The following is a 27,568-nucleotide window of genomic DNA, read 5'->3' on the forward strand; positions in this document are numbered from 1 at the left end:
TGTGCTCCTGAGTCTGTATATAGGAGACTGCGCTGAGTAATGTGATATGTGACACCTGTATATCTGTGTGCTCCTGAGTCTGTATATGGAGACTGCGCTGAGTAATGTGATATGTGACACCTGTATATCTGTGTGCTCCTGAGTCTGTATATGGAGACTGCGCTGAGTAATGTGATATGTGACACCTGTATATCTGTGTGCTCCTGAGTCTGTATATAGGAGACTGCGCTGAGTAATGTGATATGTGACACCTGTATATCTGTGTGCTCCTGAGTCTGTATATGGAGACTGTGCTGAGTAATGTGATATGTGACACCTGTATATCTGTGTGCTCCTGAGTCTGTATATAGGAGACTGCGCTGAGTAATGTGATATGTGACACCTGTATATCTGTGTGCTCCTGAGTCTGTATATAGGAGACTGTGCTGAGTAATGTGATATGTGACACCTGTATATCTGTGTGCTCCTGAGTCTGTATATGGGAGACTGTGCTGAGTAATGTGTCACATATCACCTGTATATCTGTGTGCTCCTGAGTCTGTATATAGGAGACTGTGCTGAGTAATGTGACATGTGACACCTGTATATCTGTGTGCTCCTGAGTCTGTATATAGGAGACTGCGCTGAGTAATGTGATATGTGACACCTGTATATCTGTGTGCTCCTGAGTCTGTATATAGGAGACTGCGCTGAGTAATGTGATATGTGACACCTGTATATCTGTGTGCTCCTGAGTCTGTATATAGGAGACTGCGCTGAGTAATGTGATAGGTGACACCTGTATATCTGTCTGCTCCTGAGTCTGTATATAGGAGACTGTGCTGAGTAATGTGATAGGTGACACCTGTATATCTGTGTGCTCCTGAGTCTGTATATGGAGACTGCGCTGAGTAATGTGATATGTGACACCTGTATATCTTTGTGCTCCTGAGTCTGTATATGGAGACTGCGCTGAGTAATGTGATATGTGACACCTGTATATATGTGTGCTCCTGAGTCTGTATATAGGAGACTGCGCTGAGTAATGTGACATGTGACACCTGTGTATCTGTGTCCTCCTGAGTCTGTATATGGGAGACTGTGCTGAGTAATGTGACATGTGACACCTGTATACCTGTGTGCTCCTGAGTCTGTATATGGAGACTGCGCTGAGTAATGTGATATGTGACACCTGTATATCTGTGTGCTCCTGAGTCTGTATATGGAGACTGCGCTGAGTAATGTGATATGTGACACCTGTATATATGTGTGCTCCTGAGTCTGTATATAGGAGACTGCGCTGAGTAATGTGACATGTGACACCTGTGTATCTGTGTCCTCCTGAGTCTGTATATGGGAGACTGCGCTGTGTAATGTGATATGTGACACCTGTATATCTGTGTGCTCCTGAGTCTGTATATAGGAGACTGTGCTGAGTAATGTGATATGTGACACCTGTATATCTGTGTGCTCCTGAGTCTGTATATAGGGGACTGCGCTGAGTAATGTGATATGTGACACCTGTATATCTGTGTGCTCCTGAGTCTGTATATGGAGACTGCGCTGAGTAATGTGATATGTGACACCTGTATATCTGTGTGCTCCTGAGTCTGTATATAGGAGACTGTGCTGAGTAATGTGATATGTGACACCTGTATATATGTGTGCTCCTGAGTCTGTATATAGGAGACTGTGCTGAGTAATGTGATATGTGACACCTGTATATCTGTGTGCTCCTGAGTCTGTATATAGGAGACTGCGCTGAGTAATGTGATATGTGACACCTGTATATCTGTGTGCTCCTGAGTCTGTATATGGAGACTGCGCTGAGTAATGTGATATGTGACACCTGTATATCTGTGTGCTCCTGAGTCTGTATATAGGAGACTGCGCTGAGTAATGTGATATGTGACACCTGTATATCTGTGTGCTCCTGAGTCTGTATATAGGAGACTGTGCTGAGTAATGTGATATGTGACACCTGTATATCTGTGTGCACCTGAGTCTGTATATAGGAGACTGCGCTGAGTAATGTGATATGTGACACCTGTATATCTGTGTGCTCCTGAGTCTGTATATAGGAGACTGCGCTGAGTAATGTGATATGTGACACCTGTATATCTGTGTGCTCCTGAGTCTGTATATAGGAGACTGCGCTGAGTAATGTGACACCTGTATATGTCTGTGTGCTCCTGAGTCTGTATATAGGAGACTGTGCTGAGTAATGTGATAGGTGACACCTGTATATCTGTCTGCTCCTGAGTCTGTATATAGGAGACTGTGCTGAGTAATGTGATAGGTGACACCTGTATATCTGTGTGCTCCTGAGTCTGTATATGGAGACTGCGCTGAGTAATGTGATATGTGACAGCTGTATATCTGTGTGCTCCTGAGTCTGTATATGGGAGACTGTGCTGAGTAATGTGACATGTGACACCTGTATACCTGTGTGCTCCTGAGTCTGTATATGGGAGACTGCGCTGAGTAATGTGATATGTGACACCTGTATATCTGTGTGTTCCTGAGTCTGTATATGGGAGACTGCGCTGTGTAATGTGATATGTGACACCTGTATATCTGTGTGCTCCCGAGTCTGTATATGGAGACTACGCTGAGTAATGTGATGTGTGACACCTGTATATCTGTGTGCTCCCGAGTCTGTATATGGAGACTGCGCTGAGTAATGTGATATGTGACCCCTGTATGTGTGTGCTCCTGAGTCTGTATATGGAGACTGCGCTGAGTAATGTGATATGTGACACCTGTATATCTGTGTGCTCCTGAGTCTGTATATGGAGACTGCGCTGAGTAATGTGATATGTGACACCTGTATATCTGTGTGCTCCTGAGTCTGTATATGGGAAACTGCGCTGAGTAATGTGATATGTGACACCTGTATATCTGTGTGCTCCTGAGTCTGTATATGGGAGACTGTGCTGAGTAATGTGATATGTGACAGCTGTATATCTGTGTGCTCCTGAGTCTGTATATAGGAGACTGTGCTGAGTAATGTGATATGTGACACCTGTATATCTGTGTGCTCCTGAGTCTGTATATAGGAGACTGCGCTGAGTAATGTGATATGTGACACCTGTATATCTGTGTGCTCCTGAGTCTGTATATAGGAGACTGCGCTGTGTAATGTGATATGTGACACCTGTATATCTGTGTGCTCCTGAGTCTGTATATGGGAGACTGTGCTGAGTAATGTGACACCTGTATATCTGTGTGCTCCTGAGTCTGTATATGGGAGACAGATACATTACCCACATAAGCTGGGTACACACTGGAGCGATGGGCATTCTTTCAGACATCGCAATGAATGCCCTTCAGCGGGCACTGCCCGTACACACTGGAATGAGGTAATGAATGACGGAACGATCAGACATCATTGTAGTATGATCACATTAGCATACTACAGGTCGCTACAGATATCGCTAGGTTTGAAGTGCAGCACATAAAAACTACCGACCTCAGGAGGGCGCAATCGCCGATAGACACTGAGTGATGTCGCCGATTTGTTGTTACGAAACAGAACAAAGCTGGTGTTATTTATGGAGTAATGTGATGCAAGTTATTGGAAAGAAATTTTTTTCTATTTCAATATGACAGGAGCCGTCATTGTACCAGACAAAGAACATGGGAGGAAATGGCCACTCAGACAACTACGTGAAGTGGAGAGCGCAGTCCTGGAGAGCAACCACTTGCCATTATAGCACGGAACGCAGGAAACAGACACAACGAGAGTCTGTATCCGGTTATGGAAAAACATTAGACCGCATCGGTTAGAACCTAAGATATGGGTGACCTAGAACCCGGACTAGAACAAATCTCTCCATCTATGGAGTGACCCTACATCTGCCACACAGGAACCGTTCTCTTACGCCCTCTGGTGCTGGAGTAGAGCTAATTCGGCTTTGGTCTTCTCCTTCAGGGCCTCTTCCCGGAGCCTGAGCAAGGCGGCCTGGTGTCTGGCCCGTAGCTCTTCCTCCCGGAGGTACTGCTGCACCATTTCCAGGGTAAGGCGGCTGAACATGTTCGGGGAACCGTAGAGCTCGCTGACTTCGCTCCACTGCAAACGAGAATAAGAGGAATCCAGTGAGCGAGCTGTTCAGGCTGCGGAAAGGCCGAGATGCAGTAATAGTACCAGTCCCGTTCCCACAAAGGGGCGCAGCTACATAATGACACAAAAAATATAATAAGGGGTATGTACACTATACATATAGATCATGGGGAATAGGCCAATATATCTCACATACACACAAAGCCGCGCTATTGTCAAATGTCTGCAGCAGGGGGGAGGGGGTTGGGGGGGGTTGGGCAAGCCAATGACAAGCCGCCAGCTACACCAATGGCAAGCCGCCAGCTCATCCAATGAAAATCCGCCAGCTCCACCAAAGGCAAGCCGCCAGCTCCACCAAAGGCAAGCCGCCAGCTCCACCAAAGGCAAGCCGCCAGCTCCACCAATGGCAAGCCGCCAGGTCATCCAATGGCAAGCCGCCAGCTCCACCAATGGCAAGCCGCCAGCTCCACCAATGGCAAGCCGCCAGGTCATCCAATGGCAAGCCGCCAGCTTCATCAATGAAAAGCCACCAGCTCCACTAATGAAAAGCCACCAGCTCCACCAATGGCAAGCCGCCAGATTATCCAATGGCAAGCCGCCAGCTCCACCAATGAAAAGCCGACAGCTCATCCAATGAAAAGCCGACCGCTCCACCAATGGCAAGCCACCAGCTCCATCAATGGCAAGCCGCCAGATCATCCAATGGCAAGCCGCCAGATCATCCAATGGCAAGCCGCCAGATCATCCAATGGCAAGCCGCCAGATCATCCAATGGCAAGCCGACCGCTCCACCAATGGCAAGCCACCAGCTCCATCAATGGCAAGCCACCAGCTCCATCAATGGCAAGCCACCAGCTCCATCAATGGCAAGCCACCAGCTCCATCAATGGCAAGCCACCAGCTCCACCAATAGAAAGTCGCCATCTCCATGATTGCAGCTTCTAATTCGTGTGCAAGCAGCCCCTCTCCTAGCAGCATCACACAGCCATGGCTCCCATCCGATGCGGAGTCACGGCATGAGGAACCCCCGGACTCCAGTGATTGGTTGTCTGGTAGGGTGACATTTCATCCAAATTTACTCATTAAGGTGATATTTGGCTGTGCACATTTCCACCTATAAACAGCAGCTGAACAATGGAAATCTTCTGGCACACTTCTATGGGGTGGGGGGGAACGGTATATCAGTGCCATTGCTGCTTATTGAAACGCCCCCAAAATGAGGCCCATATAATGCATTCTTACATTAACCAATCATTAAAACAGATGCAGTCTCCCAGTACAGCGGTTAGGAATAAGTGGTACAGAACATCTAAGATATTCCCGGAGAATTCAGTTACACGCTCATTGCCGATTGGTTGCCAATATTTTAGTGCAGCTTTGTCAGTGAATCTATGGCAATAAACCAACATACAGCACCTGGCTAGTGGAGTCTGTGGCGGGCTCAGTGAGATCCCACGTGCGCGCTGCGGTTCCACTTCCCATCGCTGTAGCAGTCACTAGTCAGCAGAAAACAATCCAATCACAAACATGAAAACACATCTTATATAAAGCGCGCCTGCAGTCTTCGCAGCGGGCAGGCAGCCATTTTGTGGGCTGAAGCAAAATTCATGGCATATTATAGTCTAGCAATTTACCGTGAACTTGTGAGTGATTGGCTGCTTACTCATGAATATTAATTCAACCTTCCCGAGCACAGAATACATTTTCTGGTAAGAAGCTCAGTGATCATTTATTTACGGTCATGTTAATCAGCTAGTAGAAATGACTGAACATCCAGGAGTCCGGTTCATATGGTAACATCTAAAAGGTGCATACACACGTAACGATTTTTTGAACGATTTAACTATAACGACTTCGTTATCGTTCAAAAAAACGTTCAGTTTATGAGTTATAACGATGAACGATTATCGTTCATTCACGTTCCCATTTGTAGTTCATTCTGACTGAAAAACTGAACGTTTTTCATTAAGGGAAGTTACAAAAATCGTTTGTAGTTCAAAAAATCGTTCATTACACTTTAAAATCGTTCATAAAACTGTTGTGTGTGTACGCAGCTATAATGTTAAATACTAATAAAATAATTAAAATATGTAATTACGGATTTCCTGGAGTGATTGGACTCGTTTGGAGCAGGAATATTCTGTCACCACCACTAATGTAATTATATATATTATATACCTGCAGATCAGGCATCACACACACATGCGCTCACACAAACCCAATGATGTGACTCAGGAGCCACTATCAGCCCCCTGTACTGTTCCCGGGACCGTGTAACGGGGCCGCGGCCTCAACCACCTTCAGCCTCTTCATTTATACTAACAGTTGCAATCAATTTGATGGATGCTTTAAGGAGTAATGACAGACGGCACAATGGTGACTGTATACTGTGCACCGTATTCATGTTACACAATTTCACAACTGTGCTTTATATAATGGGCACACACCTATGTTTATGGGGCCTGATACGTGTATATAATAAATAAATGTAGCATCTAATGCACTCACCAGTATATAATAAAGTATATCACATACATTACCCGTGTTACATTTGGGGCAGATCCACCGGCTGCTAAGGACGGAGCGATTGCGCTGGATACAACACTTTTATTATATATATATATATATATATATATATACATACACACACACACATATACATACATACATACATACTGGATTTTTATTTTATATATAGATATACTGGATTATTTTATATATAGATACTGGATTTTTATTTCATATATAGATATACTGGATTATTATTTCATATATAGATATACTGGATTATTATTTCATATATAGATATACTGGATTTTTAATTTATATATAGATATACTGGATTTTTATTTCATGTATAGATATACTGGATTATTTTATATATAGATACTGGATTTTTATTTCATGTATAGATATACTGGATTTTTATTTCATATATAGATATACTGGATTTTTATTTCATATATAGATATACTGGATTTTTATTTTATATATAGATATATTGTATTTTAATTTATATATAGATATACTGGATTTTTATTTTATATATAGATATGCTGGATTTTTATTTTATATATAGATATACTGGAATTTTATTTTATATATAGATATACTGGATTATGCGCTGTTTTTACAACTGATAAATATCACAGAGTTTATTCATTCGGCTGCAGCTTCAGCGCCTTACAGGTATTATAATATATTGTGTTAGATAACTGTATATATGAGTGTGATACATGATGTACGGCTGTATCTAACCTGTTCTATTACATTTAAAAAAAGAAAATTGTGACAGCTGGATATTGTCATTTCCACCAACGCCGTGATCAGTAACAGTCACCGCACTCCCCCAAGTGATAGGAGATGGTCTGTCACTAGCCCTGTGATTGGAGCATTGTAACCTGCAGCCTCTGTGGGGCTCAGCCAGTACACCTTTCTGCTGTCATTCATTCATACTCCTTATACAGGAAAGGGAATTCCCATTCGGTTTATAAAGGGGTACAGATGTGGGTGTCTGCGTTACATTTTATATGGAAAATATGGCATTTATTAGTAACATATAATGGGGGTTATGTAATAGGCTCTGAGATTACGGAATCGCCATGATTTCGGCAAGTTTGCCACTAAGTTATAGCAGCTATCGCTTATAACGGATTGCCAATTTAAATTTGTTGGTGAATCTGATATCATACCGGTTCTGTAATCTTGGAGCTTATTACATAACCCTCATGACTGTAAGATGACATTTTATCTGGTGACATTGTGTATGGCATCGGGTGATGCAAATTTCATTTTTACTATTAACAGTGTCAAGCTACACGTCTACGCCATTGTGTGGCGGGGGTCAATTATATGTCAACCAGAAACACATTACGGTCAGTAGACAGAAGTAATGCCGCAACATACACACGTGAAAACACAAGTACACACAGAGCGTAAAATGCCTCATACACTATGGAGTCGATACAATTAGATGAGAGTAAGTGCGGCTATATGCAGCACTTACGGTACCTCTAGACCTATGGGGCTGTGTACAAAAACCCACGAGTCAGGGGCAAGATTGGGCAGTGAGGGGGGAGAGTTGCGGTGCCATTGGTGGCGTTTCCATGCCGTTACAATGGCAACTTGCCCCCCTTGCGGCTACTTGAATTGACCCCTATATGTGACCTTAAAATCGCTCATCAGGACAGTTTGCTCAAAGTCCCACAGCCAAGAACCACAGAGTCATGTCATCTACATACGTGTAGCGTGTGCCTGTACTGGTAAATTCTGTCTTGTACCACAAGAGTCCGTGGGACCTTCCAAATCGGCCTCAAACCTGTAACAACATATTAAGGAACATTACTGCAAACGCTGTGTGTTCTTGCGCTAATTCAGACTGTGTGTAGCATGGGCCAATCAGAACACAGCTTTGTATTTGGAAGTCGGAGGGGACGCGAGGTGTGTGCACCGCATATAAATCGATGGGCCATGTCAGGTGTCTGATTTATACACAGCTGTTAAACCTGGCAGCCGTACTGTCTGGCTCCAGAGCCCCGAGTATTGATAAATCCTCCCCTCTGGCTCCCTCCAATAGGAATAATACAAATAATGCATTCCTGGTAACACAGCATTAAGTCATGTTGTAATGTCATTGCTCTTGTTGATCCCGTCCTTAGAGTGAATTTGGAAGCAGGGGCTGCTGTGCTGGAGCCTCTCCAGGTAATTACTGGTAAAAGGTTGAATGCATTTCTGCCCTGTTATCCAAATGGCATCTGAGTAATCACTAAGAGCCCCAACAGCTTTGAACTTGTTCTTTAAAGATTATATCAGGCCTGATTAGATTGTTTAGGTTTTATGCCTACACAATCTGATTACTTACACCCTTATGTGGGATTTGCAGAATTTTATTTTCATTCATTAATTGGACCTAAAGACCACAGAGGGGCCTGCAAAGCTACCTGGTCTAATTCGGATATTGTTCGCCTCTAGTCCTTTCGCTTACAGGATTACTCTGCTGAACGCGGCCCAGTTTAGCGAGCGGTGAACCAGCTTTCATACTAGAAGGTCTCGGGGGTTTAGGAACATTGTGGATGTTTTTTTCTAATTGCAAATCCCTTATAGGAGCAAACACTACGGACATTTCTAGGTCACTTTTATTAAATGTTCCACTGAAGAAGGAATAAAACATGTCAGGAAATATCCCAATGGCAGCAGTGTAATGTGCGACTGAAAAAAATCCTCAATGCAATAAAACGGCCCCTGGTACTGATCGCCATTCATCAGTGCCAGCGGGATACCAGAGCGTTCCCAGCTGGCTTTCACTTAACGCCACTGCGTCCAATCTCTTCTGTTACGGGGAGACCTGACCGCCAGCTGCGCGATCCCAGCTATAGGTGGGAGCCGCAACCCTGCTCTATTTACGCTTCATGTGAATTGCGGACAAATAAAAGTCTATAATGTAACGAGGGAAACCGCTTTAAGCAAATAATGGAATTAAAATACAGATATACTGTAAGTGTGCTTGTACCCCGCTAGTACTTGCCGGGCAGCCCCAGGACATTGTATATTTATATATTATAGTATGGGATTAGCAAAAGACCAGCGCTAGGAAAATCATAATACATTTATAATTGCAAATCAAAAAAAATATATGAAAATCAGGCAAATGAAGAAACAATATAGTATATTATCTCCATAATAATAACGATAATAATTATAACATGAGTTCATATAACAATAACGTGCTACCACTGAGGAGCATTATTACAAAGCTAATGTCCTGATTCTCCCTATTAGAATATTGCTCGGTATGGAGCGGATACTGATGCACCCGCTTTTCCATCTGACCGGCGAATGCCTGCTCACTACATTATGGTAATGGGAGACTCCGCCCGTGTACACTAAGGGGTAAATTTAATAAGAATCGTCTCTGGCCGAGTGAGTATCCCGTGAGAGTTTCCCCCCATTTTCAATCACGGAAATTTACTAATGGCAAACACGGGAGTAAAAACAAAAAATCTATCTGCCAAACACGGCTAAACACAAAAACACAGCCAAAAAAACACAAAACACGGCTAAACACCAAAACACAGCCAAACAAACACAAAACACAGCTAAACACAAAAACACAGCCAAACAAACACAAAACACAGCTAAACACAAAAACACAGCCAAAAAAACACAAAACACGGCTAAACACCAAAACACAGCCAAACAAACACAAAACACAGCTAAACACAAAAACACAGCCAAACAAACACAAAACACAGCTAAACACAAAAACACAGCCAAAAAAACACAAAACACGGCTAAACACCAAAACACAGCCAAACAAACACAAAACACAGCTAAACACAAAAACACAGCCAAACAAACACAAAACACGGCTAAACACCAAAACACAGCCAAAAAAACACAAAACACGGCTAAACACCAAAACACAGCCAAACAAACACAAAACACGGCTAAACACCAAAACACAGCCAAACAAACACAAAACACGGCTAAACACCAAAACACAGCCAAACAAACACAAAACACGGCTAAACACCAAAACACAGCCAAACAAACACAAAACACAGCTAAACACAAAAACACAGCCAAAAAAACACAAAACACGGCTAAACACCAAAACACAGCCAAACAAACACAAAACACGGCTAAACACCAAAACACAGCCAAACAAACACAAAACACAGCTAAACACAAAAACACAGCCAAACAAACACAAAACACAGCTAAACACAAAAACACAGCCAAAAAAACACAAAACACGGCTAAACACCAAAACACAGCCAAAAAAACACAAAACACGGCTAAACACCAAAACACAGCCAAACAAACACAAAACACAGCTAAACACAAAAACACAGCCAAACAAACACAAAACACAGCTAAACACAAAAACACAGCCAAAAAAACACAAAACACGGCTAAACACCAAAACACAGCCAAAAAAACACAAAACACGGCTAAACACCAAAACACAGCCAAACAAACACAAAACACAGCTAAACACCAAAACACAGCCAAACAAACACAAAACACTGCTAAACACCAAAACACAGCCAAACAAACACAAAACACGGCTAAACACCAAAACACAGCCAAACAAACACAAAACACGGCTAAACACAAAAACACAGCCAAACAAACACAAAACACGGCTAAACACAAAAACACAGCCAAACAAACACAAAACACGGCAAAACACCAAAACACAGCCAAACAAACACACAACACGGCTAAACACCAAAACACAGCCAAACAAACACAAAACACGGCTAAACACCAAAACACAGCCAAACAAACACAAAACACGGCTAAACACCAAAACACAGCCAAACAAACACAAAACACAGCTAAACACCAAAACACAGCCAAACACAAAACACGGCTAAACACCAAAACACAGCCAAACAAACACAAAACACAGCTAAACACAAAAACACAGCCAAAAAAACACAAAACACGGCTAAACACCAAAACACAGCCAAACACAAAACACAGCTAAACACAAAAACACAGCCAAACAAACACAAAACACAGCTAAACACCAAAACACAGCCAAACAAACACAAAACACGGCTAAACACCAAAACACAGCCAAACAAACACAAAACACGGCTAAACACCAAAACACAGCCAAACAAACACAAAACACGGCTAAACACCAAAACACAGCCAAACAAACACAAAACACGGCTAAACACCAAAACACAGCCAAACAAACACAAAACACGGCTAAACACCAAAACACAGCCAAACAAACACAAAACACGGCTAAACACCAAAACACAGCCAAACAAACACAAAACACGGCTAAACACCAAAACACAGCCAAACAAACACAAAACACGGCTAAACACCAAAACACAGCCAAACAAACACAAAACACGGCTAAACACCAAAACACAGCCAAACAAACACAAAACACAGCTAAACACCAAAACACAGCCAAACAAACACAAAACACGGCTAAACACCAAAACACAGCCAAACATACACAAAACACGGCTAAACACCAAAACACAGCCAAACAAACACAAAACACGGCTAAACACCAAAACACAGCCACACAAACACAAAACACGGCTAAACACCAAAACACAGCCAAACAAACACAAAACACGGCTAAACACAAAAACACAGCCAAACAAACACAAAACACGGCTAAACACAAAAACACAGCCAAACAAACACAAAACACGGCTAAACACAAAAACACAGCCAAACAAACACAAAACACGGCTAAACACAAAAACACAGCCAAACATACACAAAACACAGCTAAACACCAAAACACAGCCAAACAAACACAAAACACGGCTAAACACCAAAACACAGCCAAACATACACAAAACACGGCTAAACACCAAAACACAGCCAAACAAACACAAAACACGTCTAAACACAAAAACACAGCCAAACAAACACAAAACACGTCTAAACACAAAAACACAGCCAAACAAACACAAAACACAGCTAAACACCAAAACACAGCCAAAAAAACACAAAACACGGCTAAACACCAAAACACAGCCAAACAAACACAAAACACAGCTAAACACAAAAACACAGCCAAACAAACACAAAACACGGCTAAACACCAAAACACAGCCAAACAAACACAAAACACGGCTAAACACCAAAACACAGCCAAACAAACACAAAACACAGCTAAACACAAAAACACAGCCAAAAAAACACAAAACACGGCTAAACACCAAAACACAGCCAAACAAACACAAAACACGGCTAAACACCAAAACACAGCCAAACAAACACAAAACACAGCTAAACACAAAAACACAGCCAAACAAACACAAAACACAGCTAAACACAAAAACACAGCCAAAAAAACACAAAACACGGCTAAACACCAAAACACAGCCAAAAAAACACAAAACACGGCTAAACACCAAAACACAGCCAAACAAACACAAAACACAGCTAAACACCAAAACACAGCCAAACAAACACAAAACACAGCTAAACACCAAAACACAGCCAAACAAACACAAAACACGGCTAAACACCAAAACACAGCCAAAAAAACACAAAACACGGCTAAACACCAAAACACAGCCAAACAAACACAAAACACGGCTAAACACCAAAACACAGCCAAACAAACACAAAACACAGCTAAACACCAAAACACAGCCAAACAAACACAAAACACGGCTAAACACCAAAACACAGCCAAACATACACAAAACACGGCTAAACACCAAAACACAGCCAAACAAACACAAAACACGGCTAAACACCAAAACACAGCCAAACAAACACAAAACACGGCTAAACACAAAAACACAGCCAAACAAACACAAAACACGGCTAAACACAAAAACACAGCCAAACAAACACAAAACACGGCTAAACACAAAAACACAGCCAAACAAACACAAAACACGGCTAAACACAAAAACACAGCCAAACATACACAAAACACAGCTAAACACCAAAACACAGCCAAACAAACACAAAACACGGCTAAACACCAAAACACAGCCAAACATACACAAAACACGGCTAAACACCAAAACACAGCCAAACAAACACAAAACACGGCTAAACACAAAAACACAGCCAAACAAACACAAAACACGTCTAAACACAAAAACACAGCCAAACAAACACAAAACACAGCTAAACACACAAATACGAGAAGTCAATACACCATCGCCCAAACTCGCAACTTGCCAAACGAGAAGTCAATACACCATCGGCCAAACGAGAAGTCAATACACACCATCGCCCAAACTCGCCAATCGAGAAGTCAATACACCAACGGCCAAACTCGCAACTCGCCAAACAAGAAGTCAATACACCATCGGCCAAACTCGCAACTCGCCAAACAAGAAGTAACACACCATCGGCCAAACTCGCCAATCGAGAAGTCAATACACCATCGGCCAAACTCGCAAATTCCCCATGTTCAGGAATAGAACATAGGTATTATCCAAGAATCGAGTCTACTAACACAATCGTAAATGGAGCAAACTTGGAACAAAAGTTTGAAGTTTGTCATAGACCCCCCCCCTCCCCCTCAGCAGCAGCATGATAGTGAGATCTGTGCAGGCTTCTGAGTCGGGTCCCCCCAAGAGTATAACCAGCCATTCTGGTAGAGGCTGGGTTGTGTATGCAAAGGTAAATGGTATAAATGAAGTGTTAATATTGATTTTCCAATACCAGAATGCTTTTTTTTTTTTGGGGGGGGGGGGGGGATGGGGTGGGTCGGACCCCACACAGTTGTGTCTTATAAAGAACCCTTTTATCACTGCAGAACACTCAGAAGCCTGCACAGATCACACTGATCTGTGCGGCACTTCTGCAGAACAGGTAGGTCTATTGTTTTCACTCCAAATACAGCTGAACTTGACCTGCAAACACAATTCCATCCACCGTCAGAAGACGCGATTCCATCCACCAGATGATGCGATTCCATCCACCATCAGAAGAAGAGATTCCATCCACCATCAGAAGACGCGATTCCATCCACCATCAGAAGACGCGATTCCATCCACCATCAGAAGACTCGATTCCATCCACCATCAGAAGACTCGATTCCATCCACCATCAGACGACGCGATTCCATCCACCATCAGATGACGCAATTCCATCCACCAGACGACGCAATTCCATCCACCAGACGACGCAATTCCATCCACCAGACGACGCAATTCCATCCACATTCAGAAGATGCAATTCCATCCACCATCAGAAGCCGAGATTCCATCCACCATCAGACGAAGCGATTCCATCCAGACGACGCGATTTCATCCACCATCAGAAGACTCGATTCCATCCACCAACAGAAGACTCGATTCCATCCACCAACAGAAGCCGCGATTCCACCCACCATCAGAAGACGCGATTCCACCCACCATCAGAAGACGCGATTCCACCCACCATCAGAAGACGCGATTCCACCCACCATCAGAAGACGCGATTCCATCCACCATCAGAAGACGCGATTCCATCCACCATCAGAAGACGCGATTCCATCCACCATCAGAAGACGCGATTCCATCCACCATCAGAAGACGCGATTCCATCCACCATCAGAAGACGCGATTCCATCCACCATCAGAAGACGCGATTCCATCCACCATCAGAAGACGCGATTCCATCCACCATCAGAAGACGCGATTCCATCCACCATCAGAAGACGCGATTCCATCCACCATCAGAAGACGCGATTCCATCCACCATCAGAAAGTGTAATTATATCCACCATCAGAAGACGCGATTCAATCCACCATCGAAAAGTGTAATTCCATCCACCATCAGAAAACGCGATTCCATCCACCATCAGAAAAAGCGATTCCATCCACCATCAGAAAAAGCGATTCCACCCACCATCAGAAGACGCGATTCCATCCACCATCAGAAGACGCGATTCCATCCATCAGAAGACGCGATTCCATCCACCATCAGAAGACGCGATTCCATCCACCATCAGAAGACGCGATTCCATCCACCATCAGAAGACGCGATTCCATCCACCATCAGAAGACGCGATTCCATCCACCATCAGAAGACGCGATTCCATCCACCATCAGAAGACGCGATTCCATCCACCATCAGAAGACGCGATTCCATCCACCATCAGAAGACGCGATTCCATCCACCATCAGAAAGTGTAATTATATCCACCATCAGAAGACGCGATTCAATCCACCATCGAAAAGTGTAATTCCATCCACCATCAGAAAGCGTAATTCCATCCACCATCAGAAAACGCGATTCCATCCACCATCAGAAAAAGCGATTCCATCCACCATCAGAAAACGCGATTCCATCCAGTAAGCGGAGATCCATGCGAACCATCTACATTTGCGCGTGACTGAGAACCAGCCCCTGTGTGTATATGTGGTAGCGCAGACCAGTATAAATCGGCCCTGACATCCAAGCAGATAACTACATAACTCTATAGTACAGTATGTGCGTAATATGAGATGTGCTGACACAACCAGCCCCTTGGGGAGCTCTCAGCCCCCTGTGTTATATGTGGTACAGTATGTGCATTATAAGAGATGTGCTGACACAACCAGCCTCTGGGGGAGCTCTCAGCCCCTGTGTTATATGTGTACAGTATGTGCGTTATATGAGATGTGCTGACACAACCAGCCTCTGGGGGAGCTCTCAGCCCCCTGTGTTATATGTGTACAGTATGTGCATTATATGAGATGTGCTGACACAACCAGCCCCTGGGGGAGCTCTCAGCCCCCTGTGTTATATGTGTACAGTATGTGCGTTATATGAGATGTGCTGACACAACCAGCCTCTGGGGGAGCTCTCAGCCCCCTGTGTTATATGTGTACAGTATGTGCGTTATATGAGATGTGCTGACACAACCAGCCTCTGGGGGAGCTCTCAGCCCCTGTGTTATATGTGTACAGTATGTGCGTTATATGAGATGTGCTGACACAACCAGCCTCTGGGGGAGCTCTCAGCCCCCTGTGTTATATGTGTACAGTATGTGCATTATATGAGATGTGCTGACACAACCAGCCTCTGGGGGAGCTCTCAGCCCCCTGTGTTATATATGGTACAGTATGTGCATTATAAGATGTGCTGACACAACCAGCCTCTGGGGGAGCTCTCAGCCCCCTGTGTTATATGCACCCATAGACACGCTGCAGCCCAATCCTATATTAGTGGGAGCAGCAGCTGTAAATTAATCTCAGGCACGCTAGTGGCACTGCAGCACAGTCCTATATTAGTGGGAGCAGCAGCTGTAACCTAATCCCAGGCACGCTAGTGGCACTGCAGCACAGTCCTATATTAGTGGGAGCAGCAGCTGTAACCTAATCCCAGGCACGCTAGTGGCACTGCAGCGCAGTCCTATATTAGTGGGAGCAGCATCTGTAACCTAATCCCAGACACGCTAGTGGCACTGCAGCACAGTATTATATATTAGTGGGAGCAGCAGCTGTAACCTAATCCCAGGCATTCTAGTGGCACTGCAGCGCAGTCCTATATTACTGGGAACAGCAGCTGTAACCTAATCCCAGGCACACTAGTGGCACTGCAGCACAGTCCTATATTAGTGGGAGCAGCGGCTGTAACCTAATCCCAGGCACGCTAGTGGCACTGAAGCACAGTCCTATATTAGTGGGAGCAGCAGCTGTAACCTAATCCCAGGCACGCTAGTGGCACTGCAGCACAGTCCTATATTAGTGGGAGCAGCAGCTGTAACGTAATCCCAGGCACGCTAGTGGCACTGCAGCACAGTCCTATATTAGTGGGAGCAGCAGCTGTAACGTAATCCAAGGCACGCTAGTGGCATTGCAGCACAGTCGTATATTAGTGGGAGCAGCAGCTGTAACCTAATCCCAGGCACGCTAGTGGCACTGCAACACAGTCCTATATTAGTGGGAGCAGCAGCTGTAACCTAATCCCAGGCACGCTAGTGGCACTGCAGCACAGTATTATATATTAGTGGGAGCAGCAGCTGTAACCTAATCCCAGGCACGCTAGTGGCACTGCAGCACAGTCGTATATTAGTGGGAGCAGCAGCTGTAACCTAATCCCAGGCACGCTAGTGGCACTGCAGCACAGTATTATATATTAGTGGGAGCAGCAGCTGTAACCTAATCCCAGGCACACTAGTGGCTCTGCAGCACAGTCGTATATTAGTGGGAGCAGCAGCTGTAACCTAATCCCAGGTACACTAGTGGCACTGCAGCACAGTCCTATATTAGGGGGAGCAGCAGCTGTAACATAATCCCAGGCACGCTAGTGGCACTGCAGCACAGTATTATATATTAGTGGGAGCAGCAGCTGTAACCTAATCCCAGGCACACTAGTGGCACTGCAGCACAGTCGTATATTAGTGGGAGCAGCAGCTGTAACCTAATCCCAGGTACACTAGTGGCACTGCAGCACAGTATTCTATATTAGTGGGAGCAGCAGCTGTAACCTAATCCCAGGCACGCTAGTGGCACTGCAGCACAATCCTATATTAGTGGGAGCAGCAGCTGTATCATAATCCCAGGCACGCTAGTGGCACTGCAGCACAGTACTATATATTAGTGGGAGCAGCATCTGTAACATAATCCCAGGCACACTAGTGGCACTGCAGAACAGTATTATATATTAGTGGGAGCAGCATCTGTAACCTAATCCCGGGCACACTAGTGGCACTGCAGCACAGTCCTATATTAGTAGGAGCAGCAGCTGTAACCTAATCCCAGGCACGCTAGTGGCACTGCAGCACAGTCATATATTAGTGGGAGCAGCAGCTGTAACCTAATCCAAGGCACACTATTGGCACTGCAGCACAGTCCTATATTAGTGGGAGCAGCAGCTGTAACCTAATCCCAGGTACACTAGTGGCACTGCAGCACAGTATTATATATTAGTGGGAGCAGCATCTGTAACCTAATCCCGGGCACACTAGTGGCACTGCAGCACAGTATTATATATTAGTGGGAGCAGCAGCTGTAACCTAATCCCAGGCACACTAGTGGCACTGCAGCACAGTCCTATATTAGTGGGAGCAGCTGTAACCTAATCCCAGGCACGCTAGTGGCACTGCAGCACAGTCCTATATTAGTGGGAGCAGCATCTGTAACCTAATCCCAGGCACACTAGTGGCACTGCAGCACAGTCCTATATTAGTGGGAGCAGCATCTGTAACCTAATCCCAGGCACACTAGTGGCACTGCAGCACAGTCCTAGATTACTGGGAGCAGCACCTGTAACCTAATCCCAGGCACACTAGTGGCACTGCAGCACAGTCCTATATTACTGGGAGCAGCAGCTGTAACCTAATCCCAAGCACGCTAGTGGCACTGCAGCGCAGTCGTATATTAGTGGGAGCAGCAGCTGTAACCTAATCCCAGGTACACTAGTGGCACTGCAGCACAGTATTATATATTAGTGGGAGCAGCAGCTGTAACCTAATCCCAGGTACACTAGTGGCACTGCAGCACAGTATTATATATTAGTGGGAGCAGCAGCTGTAACCTAATCCCAGGCACGCTAGTGGCACTGCAGCACAGTCCTATATTAGTGGGAACAGCAGTTGTAACATAATCGCAGGCACACTAGAGGCACTGAAGCACAGTCCTATATTAGTGGGAGCAGCAGCTGTAATGTAATCCCAGGCACAAGAGTGGCACTGCAGCCCAGTGATATATTAGTGGCACTGCAGCACAGTCCTATATTAGTGGCACTGCAGCACAATTTTATATATTAGTGGCACTGCAGCTCAGTATTATATATTAGTGGCACTGCAGCACAGTCCTATATTAGTGGCACTGCAGCACAGTCCTATATTAGTGGCACTGCAGCACAGTATTATATATTAGTGGCACTGCAGCACAGTCCTATATTAGTGGCACTGCAGCACAGTATTATATATTAGTGGCACTGCAGCACAGAATTATATATTAGTGGCACTGCAGCACAGTATTATATATTAGTGGCTCTGCAGCACAGTATTATATATTAGTGGCACTGCAGCACAGTATTATATATTACTGGCACTGCAGCACAGTATTATATATTAGTGGCACTGCAGCACAGTCCTATATTAGTGGCACTGCAGCACAGTATTATATATTAGTGGCACTGCAGCACAGAATTATATATTAGTGGCACTGCAGCACAGTATTATATATTAGTGGCTCTGCAGCACAGTATTATATATTAGTGGCACTGCAGCACAGTATTATATATTAGTGGCACTGCAGCACAGTATTATATATTAGTGGCACTGCAGCACAGCCATCTGTTACAGCCTTTATGTAGCCCATGAACAGGACATGGAGAATGCTTTCATGCCCTCACTACCTGTGATGAGAATAATTACGCTCTGGCTGCTGGAATGATTTTTCGCCCTGTAATGGAGACATTTACTCACTTAAGGGCCGTCCGACCTGCCAGCTACTTCCACAGCGCCGTGAGGCAAAAGTGCTCCCTCAGCAACATAGGACAATCAGCTGGCCGCTCTTTGTTCCCAACTACCGGGGTACAATTAACTAGTTCCTGGCTGCGCACAGGTTTATCTTACTGCCTAACAGCACTGGGGTACTGGGATTGATTCCCACCAAGGCATTGTATGTGTGGAGATTGTATGTTCTCCCTCTGCTTACATGGGTTTCCTGCAGGTACTGCAGTTTTCCTCTCACATTCCAGTAATGCACAGGGGGGTTAATGGCTTCTCACGAAATGTAACCCCAGTGTGTGTGTGTATGATACTCACGGCGGCACAGACAGCCCCTGCTCAGTGATGCCTTTATGATGAGAGTGTCGCTGTTGCTTCTTATCTTGGACTCCAGGAGACGTCACTGGGGGAATCACAACCTGTGTAATCAGATATTTCATCACAATAAACCCTGCATATTGCAGCCATCATACGCTGCCTCTATGTACCTGGAAATATGCATTTTGCGATGTGAAGTATTTATTTTCGGAGGAATCATTTTGGCGTCAGATAGTTGATCAGAGATAGGAAAGGAAACAAAATACCAATAATAAAGTGAGTGGGGTGAGCCAGACACTGCCCAGGCCTCTGTGTGACGCATGGCATGGCATTAGTACCGCTTCTTAATTCCAGGCCTCAAGTACCCCCAACAGGTCAGGTTTTCTGGATTTCTTTAATCATGCACAGGTATGCTGATCTATTTTGCTGGGTCAGTAATTATCCCACCTACTTCCAGAGATAGAAATCCTGAAATCACGACCTGTTGGGGGTACTTGAGGACTGAAGCTGAGAACGGCTGCTCCTGCATTAGGAGGAGAACGGAACCATATCTAACAGCACATTATAAATGTATGATCTCTGAATAGAAGAAATGGAAGGTAGCGTTCCTGTTATTGGTTTAGTATCATCCATACATTGGGAAGGACAGAAGATACAGTAATGTACAGGTGTTACACAACTATTTACACTCAGGTACAGAAATCAGTACAAAGGAAAATCGCCGTCTCTGGCAAAGCTCAGCACATGTATATTATAATAACATGTTATATTAGTGCAGTACTGTGTGATCTGACGCCTTAGAGATCACCGTTCCTGCATCCGTCTGCTCTCCCTGCTTCTGGCGGTTTTGCTACAAAATCAGCGTGACCAGTTCATTAACAACCTGCTCTTCCATATCAGTGGTATACCCGTGTACCACAGCTCTATAACAGAGGGGCGTATTTACCTATGTCCAGCAAATAGTCGCCAAAATGCTGACGCCACAACTCACCCAGTTACTGAGACTTCTCTACTGGCACCTACCATTCAGTCATCTGCGGATCCCTCAGGCACAGACATGACACACGTATGTCTTAGTGACTTGTTGGACATGCAATATTAGAAGTATGAAAGGAATTCTCATGGGGGAGAATCACCACGTCTATTCCGCTGTCAGAGATCAGATATCGCCATGTACTATTAATGGGAAATATTTTACTCCTTCCATTGAGAAGCAGCACCATAGCAAGATTCCACTACACAGAACATAGAGGATTATAGGGCAATGTAGGCACCAATGAGAGGCAGCACCATAACAAGATTCCACTACACAGAACATAGAGGATTATAGGGCATTATAGGCACCAATGAGAGGCAGCACCATAACAAGATTCCACTACACAGAACATAGAGGATTATAGGGCAATGTAGGCACCAATGAGAGGTAGCACCATAACAAGATTCCACTACACAGAACATAGAGGATTATAGGGCATTATAGGCACCAATGAGAGGCAGCACCATAACAAGATTCCACTACACAGATCATAGAGGATTATAGGGCAATGTAGGCACCAATGAGAGGCAGCACCATAACAAGATTCCACTACACAGAACATAGAGGATTATAGGGCAATGTAGGCACCAATGAGAGGCAGCACCATAACAAGATTCCATTACACAGATCATAGAGGATTATAGGGCAATGTAGGCACCAATGAGAGGCAGCACCATAGCAAGATTCCACTACACAGAACATAGAGGATTATAGGGCAATGTAGGCACCAATGAGAGGCAGCACCATAACATGATTCCACTACACAGATCATAGAGGATTATAGGGCAATGTAGGCACCAATGAGAGGCAGCACCATAGCAAGATTCCACTACACAGAACATAGAGGATTATAGGGCATTATAGGCACCAATGAGAGGCAGCACCATAACAAGATTCCACTACACAGAACATAGAGGATTATAGGGCAATGTAGGCACCAATGAGAGGTAGCACCATAACAAGATTCCACTACACAGAACATAGAGGATTATAGGGCATTATAGGCACCAATGAGAGGCAGCACCATAACAAGATTCCACTACACAGATCATAGAGGATTATAGGGCAATGTAGGCACCAATGAGAGGCAGCACCATAACAAGATTCCACTACACAGAACATAGAGGATTATAGGGCAATGTAGGCACCAATGAGAGGCAGCACCATAACAAGATTCCATTACACAGATCATAGAGGATTATAGGGCAATGTAGGCACCAATGAGAGGCAGCACCATAGCAAGATTCCACTACACAGAACATAGAGGATTATAGGGCAATGTAGGCACCAATGAGAGGCAGCACCATAACATGATTCCACTACACAGATCATAGAGGATTATAGGGCAATGTAGGCACCAATGAGAGGCAGCACCATAGCAAGATTCCACTACACAGAACATAGAGGATTATAGGGCAATGTAGGCACCAATGAGAGGCACCATAACAAGATTCCATTACACAGAACATAGAGGATTATAGGGCAATGTAGGCACCAATGAGAGGCAGCACCATAACATGATTCCACTACACAGAACAGAGAGGATTATAGGGCATTATAGGCACCAATGAGAGGCAGCACCATAACAAGATTCCACTACACAGATCATAGAGGATTATAGGGCAATGTAGGCACCAATGAGAGGCAGCACCATAACAAGATTCCATTACACAGAACATAGAGGATTATAGGGCAATGTAGGCACCAATGAGAGGCAGCACCATAACAAGATTCCACTACACAGAACATAGAGGATTATAGGGCAATGTAGGCACCAATGAGAGGCAGCACCATAACAAGATTCCACTACACAGATCATAGAGGATTATAGAACATTGTATGCACCAATGAGAGGCAGCACCATAACAAGATTCCACTACACAGAACAGAGAGGATTATAGGGCATTGTAGGCACCAATGAGAGGCAGCACCATAACAAGATTCCATTACACAGATCATAGAGGATTATAGAACATTGTATGCACCAATGAGAGGCAGCACCATAACAATATTCCACTACACAGATCATAGAGGATTATAGAACATTGTATGCACCAATGAGAGGCAGCACCATAACAAGATTCCACTACACAGATCATAGAGGATTATAGGGCAATGTAGGCACCAATGAGAGGCAGCACCATAACAAGATTCCACTACACAGAACATAGAGGATTATAGGGCAATGTAGGCACCAATGAGAGGCAGCACCATAACATGATTCCACTACACAGAACAGAGAGGATTATAGGGCATTGTAGGCACCAATGAGAGGCAGCACCATAACATGATTCCACTACACAGAACATAGAGGATTATAGGGCAATGTAGGCACCAATGAGAGGCAGCACCATAACAAGATTCCACTACACAGAACATAGAGGATTATAGGGCAATGTAGGCACCAATGAGAAGCAGCACCATAACAAGATTCCACTACACAGAACATAGAGGATTATAGGGCAATGTAGGCACCAATGAGAGGCAGCACCATAACATGATTCCACTACACAGATCATAGAGGATTATAGAACATTGTAGGCACCAATGAGAGGCAGCACCATAACAAGATTCCACTACACAGAACATAGAGGATTATAGGGCAATGTAGGCACCAATGAGAGGCAGCACCATAACAAGATTCCACTACACAGAACATAGAGGATTATAGGGCATTGTAGGCACCAATGAGAGGCACCATAACAAGATTCCACTACACAGAACATAGAGGATTATAGGGCAATGTAGGCACCAATGAGAGGCAGCACCGTAACAAGATTCCACTACACAGAACATAGAGGATTATAGGGCAATGTAGGCACCAATGAGAGGCAGCACCATAACAAGATTCCATTACACAGATCATAGAGGATTATAGGGCAATGTAGGCACCAATGAGAGGCAGCACCGTAACAAGATTCCACTACACAGAACATAGAGGATTATAGGGCAATGTAGGCACCAATGAGAGGCAGCACCATAACAAGATTCCACTACACAGAACATAGAGGATTATAGGGCAATGTATGCACCAATGAGAGGCACCATAACAAGATTCCATTACACAGAACATAGAGGATTATAGGGCAATGTATGCACCAATGAGAGGCAGCACCATAACAAGATTCCACTACACAGAACAGAGGATTATAGGACATTGTAGGCACCCATGAGAGCCGCCATAGACATTGGTGTACTGAGCAGACCATGCACTTCATACACTGGGTCTATAATATGTGATTAGTTCATTACTGCTATTGTTACTTGTATTCAGGCATAGAAAAAACAAGTGACCTAAGTGCAATCAGTCATGTGTCCTGTATGTTATATATAAATTCCTGACTGTGCAGTGAGAGTTAGCGCTCTCCTACCCCACCCCCCTTACCTCCCACTGACTGGACTTCCAAGTGAATTCGCTCCAGTCCCTCTGATCAAATGCCGTTGTTGGCGAAGCTGTGGCCATTGCTGGCACCTCCACCGCCCTCAGCTGTCCTGGAATACGCCAGAAGCCGCTCCCTGGGTTACCAACCTGCCTTCATATCCCACCTCGCGGCGGATCCCAGCCCCCCACCACAACGTGACATCACCCACTGACCAGTGAGAGGCACAGAGATGTCAGGGAGGGGTAAGGACAGAAAGACGAGAGGAGAGAGATGTACCCAGATACTGTGACAGAGATAGTAAGGAGCCCAGTTATTAATAATCGTTCTGGTCGCGATATTAGTGCGCAAAATTGCATTTCAGGAAGCGATTATTCCATCTAAATGTATTAAATAGCACACGCAGGGACAGGGGCTCAGTGATATGCTCAGCGGTCTTCTCACTCCTGTGCTGGGACTCCTGTGCATGTGCGGCATACTGCGCACACGGTGGCCATTGCTGAGGAGGGTCCTGGTAAATTATAGGCTGTAGCAGCAGCACGACACCACCTACATGTACACATATTATATGAGATACTCTCACCAGCAATGTCCCTAATTACATCACAGCGTAGAACAGTGACATCGTCCTGACGTCCGTACATAAAGCGCTGAGAGGTCCTCTACCTGCTGGGTGTTACGCTGCAACATTTCCTGCAAACATCTCCCAGCTTCCTGTGCCTCCAACCTCGCTTTGTGCCTCAATGAGGCCAGGTCCATCTCTTGCTGCGCAATCTGAACCTGCAAATTCCAAATAAAAGCGTTAGATGCTTAGACCTAATATTCCACATAAAACCTATAAAATACATTAGAGGATGCATCACCCAATCACAATAACCACCTTCATTCTGTCTGATATATCCATCCGCGTCTGATGCAAGTAAGTAACTGGTGATGAGGAATCCTCGCGTAGTGGAGGAACAGGACTCCCCATCTTGTCTGCAAAAGAAACATTCAATGAGGTGCGTTTACCAACAACTACAATATAATGGCATCAGCGTGACAGAAGCCTCACATCACCGCTCTGTGCTGCTGGGGGACCCTCCACTTTACACTGTAAACGCTCAGTCCTGCTCTTCCATTCCCCTCCTCACACCATGTCACTAACACATCACTCATCTCCTGATATACTCTGTGCTGCTGGGGACCCTGCTCCTTTCACTATATAACTCTCAGTCTGTGGCTTCCTGCTGCCCCCATTCCCCTCCTCACATCATGTCACTGTCCCTGTCACATGCAGCCCTGTCCTCACTAACACATCACTCATCTCCTGATATACTCTGTGCTGCTGGGGACCCTGCTCCTTCCACTATATATCTCTCAGTCTGTGTGTTCCTGCTGCCCCCATTGCCCTCCTCACATCATGTCACTGCCCCTGTCACATACAGCCCTGTCCTCACTGACACACCACTCATCTCCTGATATACTCTGTGCTGCTGGGGACCCTGTTCCTCCCACTATATATCTCTCAGTCTGTGACTTCCTGCTGCCCCCATTCCCCTCCTCACATCATGTCACTGTCCCTGTCACATGCAGCCCTGTCCTCACTAACACATCACTCATCTCCTGATATACTCTGTGCTGCTGGGGACCCTGCTCCTTCCACTATATATCTCTCAGTCTGTGTGTTCCTGCTGCCTCCATTCCCCTCCTCACATCATGGCACTGCCCCTGTCACATACAGCCCTGTCCTCACTGACACACCACTCATCTCCTGATATACTCTGTGCTGCTGGGGACCCTGTTCCTCCCACTATATATCTCTCAGTCTGTGACTTCCTGCTGCCCCCATTCCCCTCCTCACATCATGTCACTGCCCCTGTCACATGCAGCCCTGTCCTCACTAATATATCACTCATCTCCTGATATACTCTGTGCTGCTGGGGACCCTGCTCCTCCCACTATATAACTCTCAGTCTGTGGCTTCCTGCTGCCTCCATTCCCCTCCTCACATCATGTCACTGCCCCTGTCACATGCAGCCCTGTCCTCACTAACACATTCCTCATCTCCTTATATACTCTGTGCTGCTGGGGACCCTGCTCCTCCCACTATATAACTCACAGTATGTGACTTCCTGCTGCCTCCATTCCCCTCCTCATATCCTGTCACTGCAGCAATACAATCACACAAAGCCATGTTGGGGTTTATAATAAAACAAGGGACATGTCTATCTTTTTACACTGTGAGAAAGTTGCTCAGTCTGTCTCTGTCCTCTTAGATAAAATAACCTGAAGAGTCTGATCTGAGCAGCTGACGGAGTTTGTGACGTCTTCTCATATAAGGAAATGTGAATTGATGGCGACGGGTCGTCTATATATCATACTAAAGGCTCATACACGTGACGATGTGTGCATGAGCCGATATCGGCAGCGGCGGGCCTGGAGGGGGTGCAGACATCGGTAGGTGCATACACACCTGCCGATGTCGGGCACGAGGAACGATGGCAGGGGGGTGCATTCTGCAGCATGGCATCGTTATAGATATCTCCAGATTTGGATGCATGTACAGCCAACTGGGGATATCGTGAACGACCCGCGGGAGTGCACATCGTCCATGGCATACACACTGGACGTTATGAACGATATATCGCTGAACAATATAGTTATCGTACACTTTTATCGTCCAGTGTGTACGGCCCATGAGACGTTGCGGCACTGAAATGCTTCTGGCGTTGCCAGACTTCTCCTGATGAAATATATTTTCCAGTTTGGGAGCCCGCACCCTCTGTGCACCCCTCTGTGCACCCCTCTGTGTAGGAGACAGAGGTCCTAATATCGCAGCGCTGGGTGACATCGCCTGTTCTTAGTGTACAAGCTGCTAGGACCAAAGGGGCACTTAGCGCAGCATACGTCATACACGTGTCCTA

The 27,568-nt window shown here is 45.0% G+C and overlaps 1 protein-coding gene across 3 annotated transcripts in view; it reads right to left on the reverse strand.

The window, feature by feature from the left end:
- The window catches only part of CCDC187 (coiled-coil domain containing 187), a 114,972-nt gene that overhangs the window by 15,020 nt on the left and 72,384 nt on the right, over nucleotides 1-27,568 (reverse strand). For all 3 annotated transcript variants that reach the window (XM_088461412.1, XM_088461411.1, XM_088461413.1), the window contains exons 14-19: nucleotides 25,543-25,640; nucleotides 25,329-25,442; nucleotides 20,247-20,347; nucleotides 8,284-8,360; nucleotides 5,459-5,538; nucleotides 3,864-4,051 (exon numbers count right to left, since the gene is read on the reverse strand). In XM_088461412.1, the coding sequence (XP_088317538.1) occupies nucleotides 3,864-4,051; nucleotides 5,459-5,538; nucleotides 8,284-8,360; nucleotides 20,247-20,347; nucleotides 25,329-25,442; nucleotides 25,543-25,640 (658 nt within the window). The remainder of the gene's footprint in view (nucleotides 1-3,863; nucleotides 4,052-5,458; nucleotides 5,539-8,283; nucleotides 8,361-20,246; nucleotides 20,348-25,328; nucleotides 25,443-25,542; nucleotides 25,641-27,568) is intronic.

This window comes from Taudactylus pleione, unplaced genomic scaffold (genome assembly GCF_031769625.1).
Source record: "Taudactylus pleione unplaced genomic scaffold, aTauple2 ptg001045l, whole genome shotgun sequence".
Lineage (NCBI taxonomy): Eukaryota > Metazoa > Chordata > Amphibia > Anura > Myobatrachidae > Taudactylus > Taudactylus pleione.